The 12,826-nt window shown below is 39.5% G+C and overlaps 1 protein-coding gene across 2 annotated transcripts in view; it reads right to left on the bottom strand.

Annotated features, from left to right (window-relative positions):
• NUP188 (nucleoporin 188) overlaps window positions 1–12,826 on the bottom strand; it is a 30,120-nt gene that overhangs the window by 10,272 nt on the left and 7,022 nt on the right. For both annotated transcript variants that reach the window (XM_075055292.1, XM_075055293.1), the window contains exons 10-30: window positions 12,698–12,812; window positions 11,970–12,170; window positions 11,168–11,257; window positions 10,526–10,591; window positions 9,878–9,997; window positions 9,302–9,428; window positions 9,026–9,181; window positions 8,549–8,675; window positions 7,806–7,893; window positions 7,639–7,715; window positions 7,345–7,459; window positions 6,881–7,001; window positions 6,576–6,642; window positions 6,019–6,147; window positions 4,686–4,819; window positions 4,175–4,281; window positions 3,156–3,362; window positions 2,482–2,651; window positions 2,076–2,145; window positions 1,336–1,403; window positions 493–688 (exon numbers count right to left, since the gene is read on the bottom strand). In XM_075055292.1, the coding sequence (XP_074911393.1) occupies window positions 493–688; window positions 1,336–1,403; window positions 2,076–2,145; window positions 2,482–2,651; window positions 3,156–3,362; window positions 4,175–4,281; window positions 4,686–4,819; window positions 6,019–6,147; window positions 6,576–6,642; window positions 6,881–7,001; window positions 7,345–7,459; window positions 7,639–7,715; window positions 7,806–7,893; window positions 8,549–8,675; window positions 9,026–9,181; window positions 9,302–9,428; window positions 9,878–9,997; window positions 10,526–10,591; window positions 11,168–11,257; window positions 11,970–12,170; window positions 12,698–12,812 (2,551 nt within the window). The remainder of the gene's footprint in view (window positions 1–492; window positions 689–1,335; window positions 1,404–2,075; window positions 2,146–2,481; window positions 2,652–3,155; window positions 3,363–4,174; window positions 4,282–4,685; window positions 4,820–6,018; window positions 6,148–6,575; window positions 6,643–6,880; window positions 7,002–7,344; window positions 7,460–7,638; window positions 7,716–7,805; window positions 7,894–8,548; window positions 8,676–9,025; window positions 9,182–9,301; window positions 9,429–9,877; window positions 9,998–10,525; window positions 10,592–11,167; window positions 11,258–11,969; window positions 12,171–12,697; window positions 12,813–12,826) is intronic.

The raw sequence follows: 12,826 nt of genomic DNA, 5'->3' as shown, positions 1-12,826 counted from the left end.
AGCACAACAAAAGATGCACCTTTTTAGCAGTCTAACATCAGTCTACTGTTTTAATTTGTAACTTTAAGAATTCACCAAATTTTATAGCTGCTGCATGATGCAGTTTTACAGAAATCACTGAAGTATTACATAACAGTTGTCAAGAAGTCAGCAATGACTAATTTCCCTAATGGTGCATCCCGGCCTCACTTGATTCAGCAAAATCTCTTCAGGATTACAGAATTACTTAGAATTGCTATAAAAATTATTTACTACCTCCCTCCTCTGCTCAGACAGACAATATGCTCATTTTGATCAAACAGCAAAACACCACCTACTCTAACCTCTGGTACCATGCTCGTGCCAAGTTGTGTTGTAAGCATATATACAATAAAATTGAAAAAAAACCCCAGTGAATTCTTCATTATAACTTAGGTGGCCCTAAGAAGTTGACATTGTATTATTCAAAATGTTAATTTCAAGTTATCATGAAAGATGAAAGGTAGCTCTTACATGGCTAGTAGAGATTATCAGCAGCATCCGCCAGGCTGAGATGAGCATTTGATATTCTGTCACGGAGGCACAGCTGCTACCCTCTGTCTCTGCCACATGATATGCCAGTAACTTCACATATTCTGACCAATAAGCAAAGCGCTTTTTGGTGGAGAAATTCTTCAGCGTGTCTTTCAGGGACTGATCCAGTGAGCCCCTGACCAAATCAAGAGGAGAAGTTATCTTCATTTATTCTTTGGTCAGAAAATATACTTCTTCTGAGATTCAGGTAGGAAAAGCCAAGGACACAGCTTGCAAGTGAAGGTTATTCCACATATTAGACCTGTGCAGGGAATCCCACTTTTTGCATCAAATGTGAAGGAAAAACATGATCCCTGAAGAAAATCTATGGGTTTCTTTTTTTTTTTTTTTTAAGCAGAGATTTTAGTTAATCCTGACTTTTCAACTTATTAAAGGGCAGTTATGTTCAGGAAAACAAAATGAGTGGGAGAAAACTACTAAAATGTTAATTCAACAATTGCTATAGTAGGTGTACTTAGCTTAGTTTACAATTAGTTTTAATAAATACTGTATATTCTCATTCCAGGATACACGGAAAATACTAATAGCAACATTCTCACCTACAGGCTGCAGAAAGACTGTAACATCTCTTTCTGCAATTGGCAATTGCAAGAATCTCTAATGCGTGTTTGTAATTTGTTTATAAATCCCTGTTGCTCTCACATTTTCACAGGATTACATGTACTTTGTCCTTCAAAGCCTGCATGGTCTATCAAGACTTAACACACACGGTTTAGATAATTAAGAAGTACACGGACAAAGGAGAGGCTACCAAAGACTCACTTGACAACATAGTAGATCTCCAAACAGATGATTTTCATGATTAAGGCACAGGTATCCAAGACACTGAGCTATAAAGACAAAAAAAACAAAACAAAAAAACCCAAACAAAATCTGAGCACCTAGCTCTGCAGGGTAAGTGTAATTCTGGTTTATCACTACCCATCCACTTGCGATGACCGATACTCCAGTTTTGCAGAAGACTTGTTTTTCCCACAATAGCAATAGTTACGTCATTCGACCATGGACTAGTGATAATAAGGAAAGAATGCTGTGTTCAAAGTGGCACTCTGAGTCAGAGTACAGGACTTTCATAATGAAGGGGGAAACTTCCATAGAAAGGAAGAATAACAGGAACCTAAACTGATTCCTCTGTGATACTAGTCAGCCTCAGCTATGCATAAAAAAAAGGAGAGTTTCTTTTGCCAAATGGCACACAACATATAGTACGGACACACTACAGACAGCATTTCTTCCAAAGAGTACGTGTTACCACAGATGCTAGGTAACATCTATTTTTGTTTCACATGTGAATAAAGAGCAGAGAATTTCAAAAGACTGTTCATGGCTGTACAGTCTCTGCAAAGCCAGAAAGCATTCACTTCATCTCGTGCCTGTGTTTAAACCACTTGATCATACTTCCTTTTAGAAAACTGCAAGCAGAGGGAAGAGTCACATACATCACTTAGAAAGGTTTTCTAAGAAGTACGTAACTACCTTCATTTTGGTTGGATGTAACTCACCTCTGACGATTCTGAAGGTGGAGGAAGGGTCCCAAAGAGGGGATTGGTTAAATTTTCCCAAAACTTTGGCCTAAAACATATATACAGAAGTAATATCAGTTATATCCCTGATCCCACATGCCTAGCAGCATTTTGACTGCTCCAAACTTCATAGAAAAAATGCTTTGGTAAATACAAGCTTATATAGCTTTGTATAAAAGACAGAAATATATTTGCTTCTGCATATGCACATAGGGGCTTCTCATCTTCTTTCCTGAAAGACTAAGTTCAAAACCCATACACTGCATAACCTTATGAGGGCACACAAAGACTAAGATGCAAATGTCCCTGAAAAGTCTGATGAACCAAAGAAAAAACGTTTTGGAAAAAAGGAAGGAAAATGCACTGTAGAAAAACAGCAACTCACTTTGTCCTCAGAACTAGCATGGCACTATCTCGACGGTCCTGCCACAGAGCATGCAGGAAGGCAATGGCAGCACGGTGCAAGAGGGGAGGGCACCAGTACCTCTCCTGTTGCTTGGAGTCTATCAACTCTAAGACTACTTGGAGGCAACTCCACTCCCCTAAGCTGAATTCCTAAAGCAAAAGGAAACAAGGGGTTACATCGCCACAGAGCCACTATGTAGGCACCTATTAAAGCAGAATGTGCTTGATTCCACTTGAATAATACACAGAGAAATAAATCTTGAGTACATGATGCCATCATATATTTTGTATATGACTACAAGGAATGTAGTCACAACACAGGAAAGAAAAAAAAAAAATATTTTTAGAGGAATAAAAAATGAGTTATGCTAAGACTTAGTAAGATCAAGAGCCTTCAAAAGGTCCCAACCCAAGAAGTCCCTGAACTGCAAAGCACCAGAACAGGTATTCTGGAAAACTTGTATTGTCCATTCTACCTCTATCTTCAGCTTTCTCACTGACTGGCCGCTTGCAAGCACAAGCTACATTTATCTTTACATTAAGCACATCAGGTTACATGTAAGAACTATCAGATTTTAGACTAGTGCCATAACACTGCTATGAATGCTACGCTAAAAGGCTAGTGAGCCCTTGGGCAAGTATCTGCTATTCTACCTTTGACCCATCACTGCCATCCTTCACTTCCAAGTTCAGGAACAGCTCAATGAGCCCAGGTTGTGTCTCCACCGCAACTGTGAGGAACTCCAGTATCATGACCTTAATACGCATGTCCTCAATCTTGCTCTGCAGGCGGGTGAGAAAGGCATCACGGATGGCAGCAGCATCACTACCAAGGCAGGCATAAACAGACATGGGAGCAACCTGCAAAAGGAAAGGAACATCAGAAGGAAAAATAACCAAACTCTACAGAATGCTTCTTGTCTATATAAAAGGTGATTTGCATTTCAAATTGAAACTCCAAAATACTTGATATTGAATCTATGAACATATGTGAGGAAACTCAAAAGTAAGTTGTTGTCATTAAGCAGGAAGAAACCTGCAAAGTGATCAAAATTTTCCTTTTTAGCAATTCTGCTCTCTCTCTCACCTATTTCTCAAGGGTTATGACAAAACTGGAAAAGACAAAGAGAAAAACAGTTTTGGAATAATGTTTCTTGAAATAAATAAACCCAGAGCTGGATTTATATGCTTTAATAAAACTGCAAATACATTCTCAGAAGTTTAGTAGCCAAAAAGAGTAAGTCCAAAAGGCAAAGTTGAAAGCTCCCGACAAAAACTTAAATAAGATCCTCTACTCAGTAGGATGTTAAAGTTCCAGTTAAGAAGGCATAGGAATTGTATTTAAGAGTGTGACTTGAGAAAGTTGCTCAAAAAAGTGGAAAGAGATCAACTGGAGGTGCAAATACTTCGCAGAAAATACCCCACTCGTGAAGCCTTTCAGTGAGATGCTAAGTGACTTCTGAAAAGACAGATTATGTTAAAAAAATCATGTGATTTTTAACGTGTTCTACCTTACAGTTTTCAGTCCACACTGCCTTCAACTGATTTGCATTAAGCTCCCTTATACAAAAAAGCCTGAAGAAAGCCTGAAGAAATTATCTTGAAAGAATTGCAGTGGTAGAATCAGTCACAAGGGAAGAAGCAAAAGAGCACTTATATGAGTCTCATCTTACCGTAGCCAGTCGTTTGAGCAATTGGATGGCCAGGCGTGGAAGTGCAGGGTCATGCTTGTGGTAGATGTATTTGGCCAAGACTGCAATAAGGTTGTTTCCATGAGCACCTGGAGAGAACACAATTAATATCAAAGAGAAGAAACTGCAACAAGATGTAACTATTTACCAAATAATAACTTCCATAGCAAAAGTGAGACCTAAGTCAGTCTTCCAAAAGAACAAGGCATGGGCCCAGCCAGAGGTACTAATGGTAGCTGATTTACTATGTTCTTCAATTACACCCATCTCATTACAAAGCAGCAAACGACAAGCCATGTTTGCTTAATACTTTAGAAACTGTCCCAGAGGAGAAGAATGCCTTAGAGAAGGGAGAATAGGCCTTCTGCCATCACTAGAAACCACTTTTTGGAACCTTGAAATCTTAACTACTCTTTGTAACAAGACACACTGACTATTTGCAAATAACAAAAAAGCATAGCTTCCCAGGTTGCCCCCATGGAGAAATACATACCATGCTGAGTAAGTGCCTGTTCTAATGGAGATACCACGCTAGAGGGGGGTTTCAACCGGATGACATTATTGGTAACTGAGAATGCCAGCTTAACTGTTTGGATCAGAAGTTGACCTTGGCCTTGTGACTCATCACTGTTTCCAAAAAGAAACCAGAGTAAGTAACTGTGTTGACAATCAACATTTATTATTTGCCCAACATTCAAAGAGGAAATTCTATACTCTGTCAATCGTGGGTTATAAGACATTTTTACTCAGAGTGTCACATCACCACATAACAGCTGCTGCAATACACACTGTCACATATCCACAAAAAATACTGTCTACCTAGCCCTGAGTTTTCAACATCAAACAAAAAAGAAAGAGAGCCTGACAGCCTATGTCACTTTTTTTTCCCCTCTTTGGGATACAGAGATTTAAAATGTATTAAGACAGAGGGAGAAACATTTATAGAACCAATCTCCCAGAAATTACAGTGAACTAAAACTGTACGAAGAGATAAAACTGACTCTAAGTCTGTTTTTTTCCCTAAGATTTTCCTTGTCAGATAAACATTGTGGAGAGACATTAAAGCCAAAAAGGCTTCTCAGGTCTCACTTCTTCCTCAACAAGTCTAGATTCCCTTCCAGACTTGTTTTGAAAAAAAAAGCTGGCCGACTATCAGAAACAACCTGCTAGCAAGATTGGCTGGCTATGCGTCAAGTAAAGTTGGCCAGGAAAAGAGAACAGAGGAAAGGAGAGAACCATAGCTAAAGTAAAAGATTCAAGCCTTCAGAGAGCCACATAAGGAAGTCAAGGCGCTCAACACTGAAGACATCTTCAGTACTTTCACAGTACTTCAAAAGCTGCCTTCAGAACCATCCTGAATAGACTGATCATCCCTAGCACTTTCATAATCACACTTCAAGCTTTATCACGATTTATTCATCAGCACAGCTTGACTTGAACTCTGCTGTTACCTGAAGACACAGAACTTCTAACATTGGCTCTAATCCTCTCACTTCTAATTCAGTCATTCAATCTTATAAATTGAGTTCAAGTGAATTCTTTGTAAAAAAATGTAACCACTAGCAAACGTTTAACAATTGAGCACATTTACAGCCACCAGCATGCTCCAAATGTCATTTAGAAATAGAAAACTAAAACGACTGCATGAAGTGGAGAGTGTACAGCAAAGACTATATAGACAAGGCTTGTTCCTCCAGACCATACAAGGCAGGCTGCAACGGCTAGCTGCTACGCTGACCCCCCATTAAATGCAATCAAGTTAAAGCTACATTTTGAATATCATTTGCTTCTTTCCTCACACTACTGAAAAGAAACACACCACTCACCTACTAGACTGGGAGGCCATTACCATATCAATAGTGTCCACACCAATTCCCATGATGTTAATGACAGCTTGCCCTGCTTCAGTGTTGGCCAGGCTGAAGATGCACAAGGACTGAAGGCTGGGGGCATTGCTGCAAGACACAAACACAGGACATCATCATTAGGAGGACTTGCAGTATTTTGCCATGTGGCACTCAGAAAACTACCACAAAGTAACGTCGTAATTTCTACACCCCCGCTGACCGCTACTTTATTCTCCCTTCTACTTTCTTCAGAGTGGATACACCAAACAGTAAAGTGAATGGCAGTCTGTCCCAGGAAATCTATTTACTGTTTTCTCTTTCTTCACCAGGTATTCTAGAAACCAACGTGGTTTGCTCTGTCCCTAATCTTTTTATACCCTTCCTGTACTCAGTAACACAGAAAAGAGCTGAAACCAGCGCTACACAACGATGACAGTTCACTCCCAGTCATTTGCATTAAAAGCTGAAACAAAATGACAGTGACTCTGCACTGTAAGCCAGGCTAGTGCAGATCTGAAATCCATCACCTGTCTTACCTGCTGCGAGGATCCATTTCAGGGCATAAATTCAGTATAGCATGGATCAGCTGCAGAATTAGGCATCCTAAAACAGAGATGAAATGGACTACTCAGTTTTTGGGAAGATCTGTTGCCTCGTTCCTAAAATTTTCAAACAAATCACATCATCTAGTAATACTGGCAGATGTACAAAGCAAATCCCAAATGGCTGCTAGAAAAGGTATAATAAAAAAAAGAGGAAAGATTTGCACATTCTCTCTGAGATACAGGTGATCCTTTTTATCTCCTCCTCCTCCTTCTCCCTCCTCCCTCAACATCCTTACCAATTTTCTCTCTCACTCCATGAGAGTTATAACGCCATTTGTGGTAATTTGGTAACATCTCCTTCAGGACAAACACAATGCAGGGCACAAGTCCTTGGCTCTGGGTGCTACCAAGTTGTCCCTAGAAGAAACAGAAATGTTTTGTTCCCCTTCTGATTAAAAAGACAAGAAACCTTCTCCAGTAAGATATGCCATATATCTTTAAAGTGTGAGAAAACTATCGAGCATGGGGACACAGATTTACAAGTGACTTCTATTCTTCTGTAGATCAGATGAATCAAAAGTTTTTTGAAAGAATCAGACTACAGACAAAGCACAAACAGTACCATGGAAGAGAGTGTCAACCAACGATTACTCAGAGACCTGCTGCACAGGAGATCGATCTCAGACATGGCTGTATTTCATTTTTCTATCATAACAGCTTACAGCTGATTTCGCATGCAGATCATTCGAGAAGCACTCACCCGGACAAGAGTTGTTATCAGGTTCAGGAACGAGATGGTAACACTGTACTCGCCTTGAGGCTGTTCTATGCTCATCAATAGGTTTCCATAGCCCCCAGCATTCATTCCCTCTGCACTGTGAAATAAGCAAGAGGGTTTATTACATTAATAGCAGCATTCTGACATGAATGAGAGATGTCAGATGCACAGATTTCACACTGGCAAAAAGTTCTTATGACTTGTTATGAATAGGTTAGGCCAAAAAAAAAAAAAAAAAAAAAAAAAAAAAAAAAGAGGGGAGAGGATCATGAATACCTAATCACATGATTCATACTGGACACTGGATTGGCAACAAACGGTAAGAAGCCTGTATGGTGAAGGTCAGTCCAAACCTGCAAGAGAAAAAGTACAGATATTCCCTCTCATTCACATATACATGTCTACTAGTTCTCAAACCCAGCAAGCCCAGGTTATTTCCTCACCTTGGCTGGCATGCGAGCAGCCAGTACTGTCAAACAATTGACACAAGAAGCAATAACATCCACAGGGGGAGAGATAACAGTTGTTAGCCTACAAAAGAGAAATAGTGTGCATAAAATGCACTGCCACATGTGGTCTAGCCTATATACTGTTCTTTTAATCAGAAAAGCTTCTCTCTCACTGAAGTACCCAAGTATAAAATCTAAGCAGGTAAGCACAGACACCAGAGTATGCACTTTCAGTCTAGACTTGCGACCTCCCCCTCACACCTGAGTCAGATCAATTTACTGCAAGAGGCAAGGCTGGCAAGACAGCAGACTGTCACAGCAAACAATAATTATGCAGCAGAACATCAATTCCCAGGCAATTAACACTGAGAGGAGAATTAGTAAGTACAACTGGTTTAACACCTGGAAGTTACTGCTCTAATGATATGTTTTATTTCCCTTTCATGTATATATAGCCAGCAATAATAAAAAAAAAAAAAAAAAAGCCCTTAAATGGATAAAGTTGCACAACATTCACAAAGGAAGTGGAAGGGGGGCCATTCTGCTGCATCAAAGCATTAAACAGTGTGTAGCCAGAACAGTCTTTAGAACTGAACACAGGTCTTGGGAAATTCAAGCACTAAGACACACTTCTTGCAAAGCTCTTGGCAAAATTCGTAATTAGCCATTCTTCTAGCTCATTGTATCTTCTCAGGTACCTCCGCTGTTAAGTTACTTCATGCCGATCAGTGACTTACCTCTGCAGGAGCATGTAGATTCGTGACGTGATTGGCAGAAGGCAATCTGCTATTGACACATCAGTGCTGATGACTTTATGAACCAAATCAATTATTGGTTTGACCCTCTGGCAATGCTGAATCACATCTGGGTAAAGAAAACTAACACTAGAATGCGAAATCATACTTAAACAATAATCAAATCTGGAACAATGCACATTAATCTTACCACACATCCCCATGATCATTCCCCATATCAAAAAACATTTATTTTATCTGTCTCAACTTTTCCCTCATCTTATCTCATCTCACTACATGCTCTTGGCCTTTTGCAGTGAATTTTACAGTATTATAATAATAACTTAAAAAAATCAGGTTTCTGAAAAAACATTCCATGCTCTTTCAAAAGTATTTAGAGCTGTTCAATCCTACTATTAACTTCAAATTGATACCAATTAACAATTATTTATTCTTTTTTATAATCCCAGCCTATCTCACCTGCTGTCGATACAACATGGAGCAGCATCTCAATCTCACAGGTAAACAGTGTCCAGCTGCTGTAGGAGTACTCCCATCGTACCAAATAAGCCCGATCATCCAGCATCACTTGGCCCACTGTTCCCTGAGGTATCCGCAGATTTGTTTGACCTAAGCCTAAAGATTGAAGAAGCAGATGAAATAAAGTCACAAATTTACCCATGAATTAGAAGCCAGATAAAGAACTAAATTCCCCAAAGCATTTCAATAAGAGAAGCTTAAGTGCAGTTTCCTTACCAAGAGGATAGAGGAGCTTTGGAGCCTGTCTTCGCCAAAGTGTGCCGTCTTCATGAGAGATCACATCAGGAGGTTTACGCTTGTACAGTTCAATATAGAAGGACATTTTATCCAGGAAACTGTATACCTGCATAGACAGAGAGCTTAAACAATACAGCCGAAGAGCCAGACCTTCTTAAAAATTAATTAGCTGGGTCACTTCCAGGAATAGGGAAGTTTTCTTGACATGTACAATATCATTCCCGACCAAAATATTATTAGACAGCCCACATGTCCAGACAAGTCTCACCTAAAGAATCAGGAACTTGTTATGAGTAAAGTACAACCTGAAAAATTAGGCAGTATCTTAATCTCCAGCTATTAAAGTTGAAGAGTTTTCTAAAAGCCAGAAAACAGTGTCCTGCAACAGCACAGACTAAAAAGGAGCCCTGTCCACTGTTCTTTGACAAAAGCTTAATGTCTGTTATCTAAGATTGCAACTGAGATAAGCACGTCTAATGGAAAGAAAGAATCACACAGCATGTTATCTCTGTCTTGAAATAAATCATCTCCCAAACATCAAGAGAGATCCTGTACCTTTTTTGCAGTAGATTTATCAGACACAAGGGCTTGGAGCAGCTGAAGGAGGGGAGTAAGAAGATGGGGGAACATCCCACACACACTGTCCAGTATAATACCCAGACCTGCAGTAGGTTCCTGGTGGTGGAAACAGAAAACAAATGTCTTATTACTAAAAAAAAATGCTAAAATGGTCTCAGCATACCACAAGGATACAGTTTCTTTTTAAGTCATACATTTAACATTAATCATGCACAAAAGTATCACTCCAGTCCTTGCACAGACTAAAGCATGAGGCAGTGTGCAAGTATAAGGCAGGAAGTAAGACTGTAATGCATTACATATCATCCTAATTCTGTGACAACAAAAAAATAAGCATGATGCTTTTGCCAGCTGTTAGTTCAATCCTTGCAACCCCAGCCCTGGTTTAAACTATCACCTAGATTAAAACTTGTTCCAGTATCCTTCAAGAGTAAAGCCAAGGCTGTACCTAAAAGGCAGGAAAGGGCAAAAGTAAATCAAAGATACGAACAAACGCTAGCTCCTCAGGCCCTCCTAGAAACTAACTAACTAAATACAATCAGTCTGTTTCTTTCCTAAAAGACGATCTTTTATCGGGTTTCAGCTATAAGCAAGGTAGGTCAAAGAAGTTGCCAATACACTCACTGTCTTCCAGAAGAGCTGAGGAATGCTGGAAGCTGCCAGAACTTCACATGCAGCATCAATTATATCCTTCAAAGGAAGAAAGGACAGAGAAAATAAGTTACTTTACACAGGGGATTTCATCCCAACCAAGTTCTGCCACATCTTTGGAATTTAAGTTTCCATGTTACTAGCCAAGGTAACTACTTCCTCTAGTCAAAACAGAAAGAAACACCCAACACACCCAAACCCAGAACACATAGCCAGCCTAAAGCCGTGCTCCTCACCATGAACGGACTGGCCAGGACAAATATGTCCACTGTATCTACAAAGGGCTATATGATGTCTTCTCAAACTTGGAAATGGAGTATGTATTATTTTCATTGCTTTGGAAATAACGCATCAACAATTAGTGTAAAATCCGTAGGACTTCAAGTGCAAGATATGCTCTTTCATTATTATCAGGCAATCTGCAGAGGTGTTTACTAAGTTTGCATTGTGTAAATGCAGTAGGAAAACCAGCAAATTACTCTCTTAGATCTATCTAAGTCACATAAAGTTTGCAGTCTCAAATGCAGGATTATAATTTAACAAAAGTAATTAACATCAGTTATGGCAGGTTATTTTAAATTAGGTAACAAGATGCAATGAGCCTTGGATGCTTACCTGCTGATTGCCCAATGTATGTAATTCCAGTGATGTCAGGACAAAGGAAAGAAGTCCATAAATACACATGCAAGCTGTGCTGGCAGTACACTGGAAAGAAAGAATACACAAGGCCATTATAGGAAAGACTATGAATTACAGAACACACTGTAACTGTACTCAGTCTGCTTTACAAACTGAGCAACTGCCTTTTTCATACAACCTTGCTGCAGTCAGCAGAGGGGCAGCAAAACAGGAAGCAGTCGCTAGTTAAGCTGCACATTAACATGAAATATTTCACCAAAATGAGAAATCTTGCCACTACTATTATCATTAGAAATATATTTCAAACATCAAAAAAAGAAGCACTCAGTGTTCACAGAAATCAAAAGGATTTGCTTTCACTGGTTTCTGCCTACAAAGTAGTTTACCCTCATACACGGTATTGTCTAATGAAACCATATACAGAGAATAGTGCAGAGTTAAAACATCTAATGCTCGAGATCTACAATGGCAAGTACGCTTCCGGAGGCAAATCAACAAATGCGATTAAATGCAATCTATTCTGCTCAAAAGAGATGTAGTTCCTCAACTTATGAAATTTTTTTTTTATTCTTTGGGCATAAAAATCTGTTTAATTTCAGCTTGATTTCTCACTGAAAGAAGGTAAGATGATAAAACATGCTTTACTGCATACTCTGCTTAAAACCAGATTTAGTTTAAAAGAACATTGGTTCAAAATCATCCACTTCCCATCACACCTTTAAATCAGTAGCAGTTAAAAACCTTCAAGAGCTTACACATACAATTATAAGAAACTCACATTCTTCCCCCCACTGCTCAGCGATCGCAGAAGCTTTGTCAGATACTGGAAAACATTCAGCTGGATAGCAGTGCTGCCCATTCTCCTGATGATGTTTGTTGACTCCTCTGGGTTTACAGTGTGACGGAGGAGAGCCCAGGCCAAAAGCACCGGAGCATGATGTGAAACATCCCCTAACTGCAGCAGCTGATTGTCCATCTCCTGCGCAGAGACAAGAGAAAAGCAAAATAACTGAGATCTTCTGAAAGAAGTTCATACTTGGCATGTATATAGCTGATTGTGTCTTCTTGCTAACAGTCACCTTTCCCTTGCAGATAATTATTTCAAACATACAGCTGACCAAATTATATACTTGCAGCCTCAGTCTGTTTTTCTGCATGGTTTACTGACTTATAGTTGGTCTAACCTCAGATGTTCTCTGTCCTAAAAGCACTGACACTACAAATCTTTTGTTTCATTGCCTTCTGGAAACTTCACAATGCCTATTTCTTTGCACACATCTTTCTTTAGAGAAAGGCCCAGGATAACCAAGGAAATATAAGGGGGAGAGGAATTAATTTTGTTCTTATTTGCCCCAGAATGTTACGTGGATGCTAGTTCCTACACTTGGTCAACAAACTCAAGGATCAGAAACTTACAGACATAATCTTTAAACAGCACTGCTTGGGTAATCACAGTAATTTCTGTATTGTTAGACCTGATGAGGGGCTACTCTGCCAGTGCTTTACCTGGTGGATGCGCTCATTATTGGCTAACTTGTGCTCCTCCGTCCTGTCATCCAAAGCACGCTCATGGAGGGAGTCAATTTCCATGCCTTCCACCAGAATAAGAGCACTAAAGTAGCTACAAGCAGGAAA

The sequence above is a fragment of the Buteo buteo genome, chromosome 23 (assembly GCF_964188355.1).
Source record: "Buteo buteo chromosome 23, bButBut1.hap1.1, whole genome shotgun sequence".
NCBI lineage: Eukaryota > Metazoa > Chordata > Aves > Accipitriformes > Accipitridae > Buteo > Buteo buteo.
The sequence above is the reverse complement of the archived record's forward strand: the minus strand, read 5'-3'. Positions and strand labels throughout refer to the sequence as shown.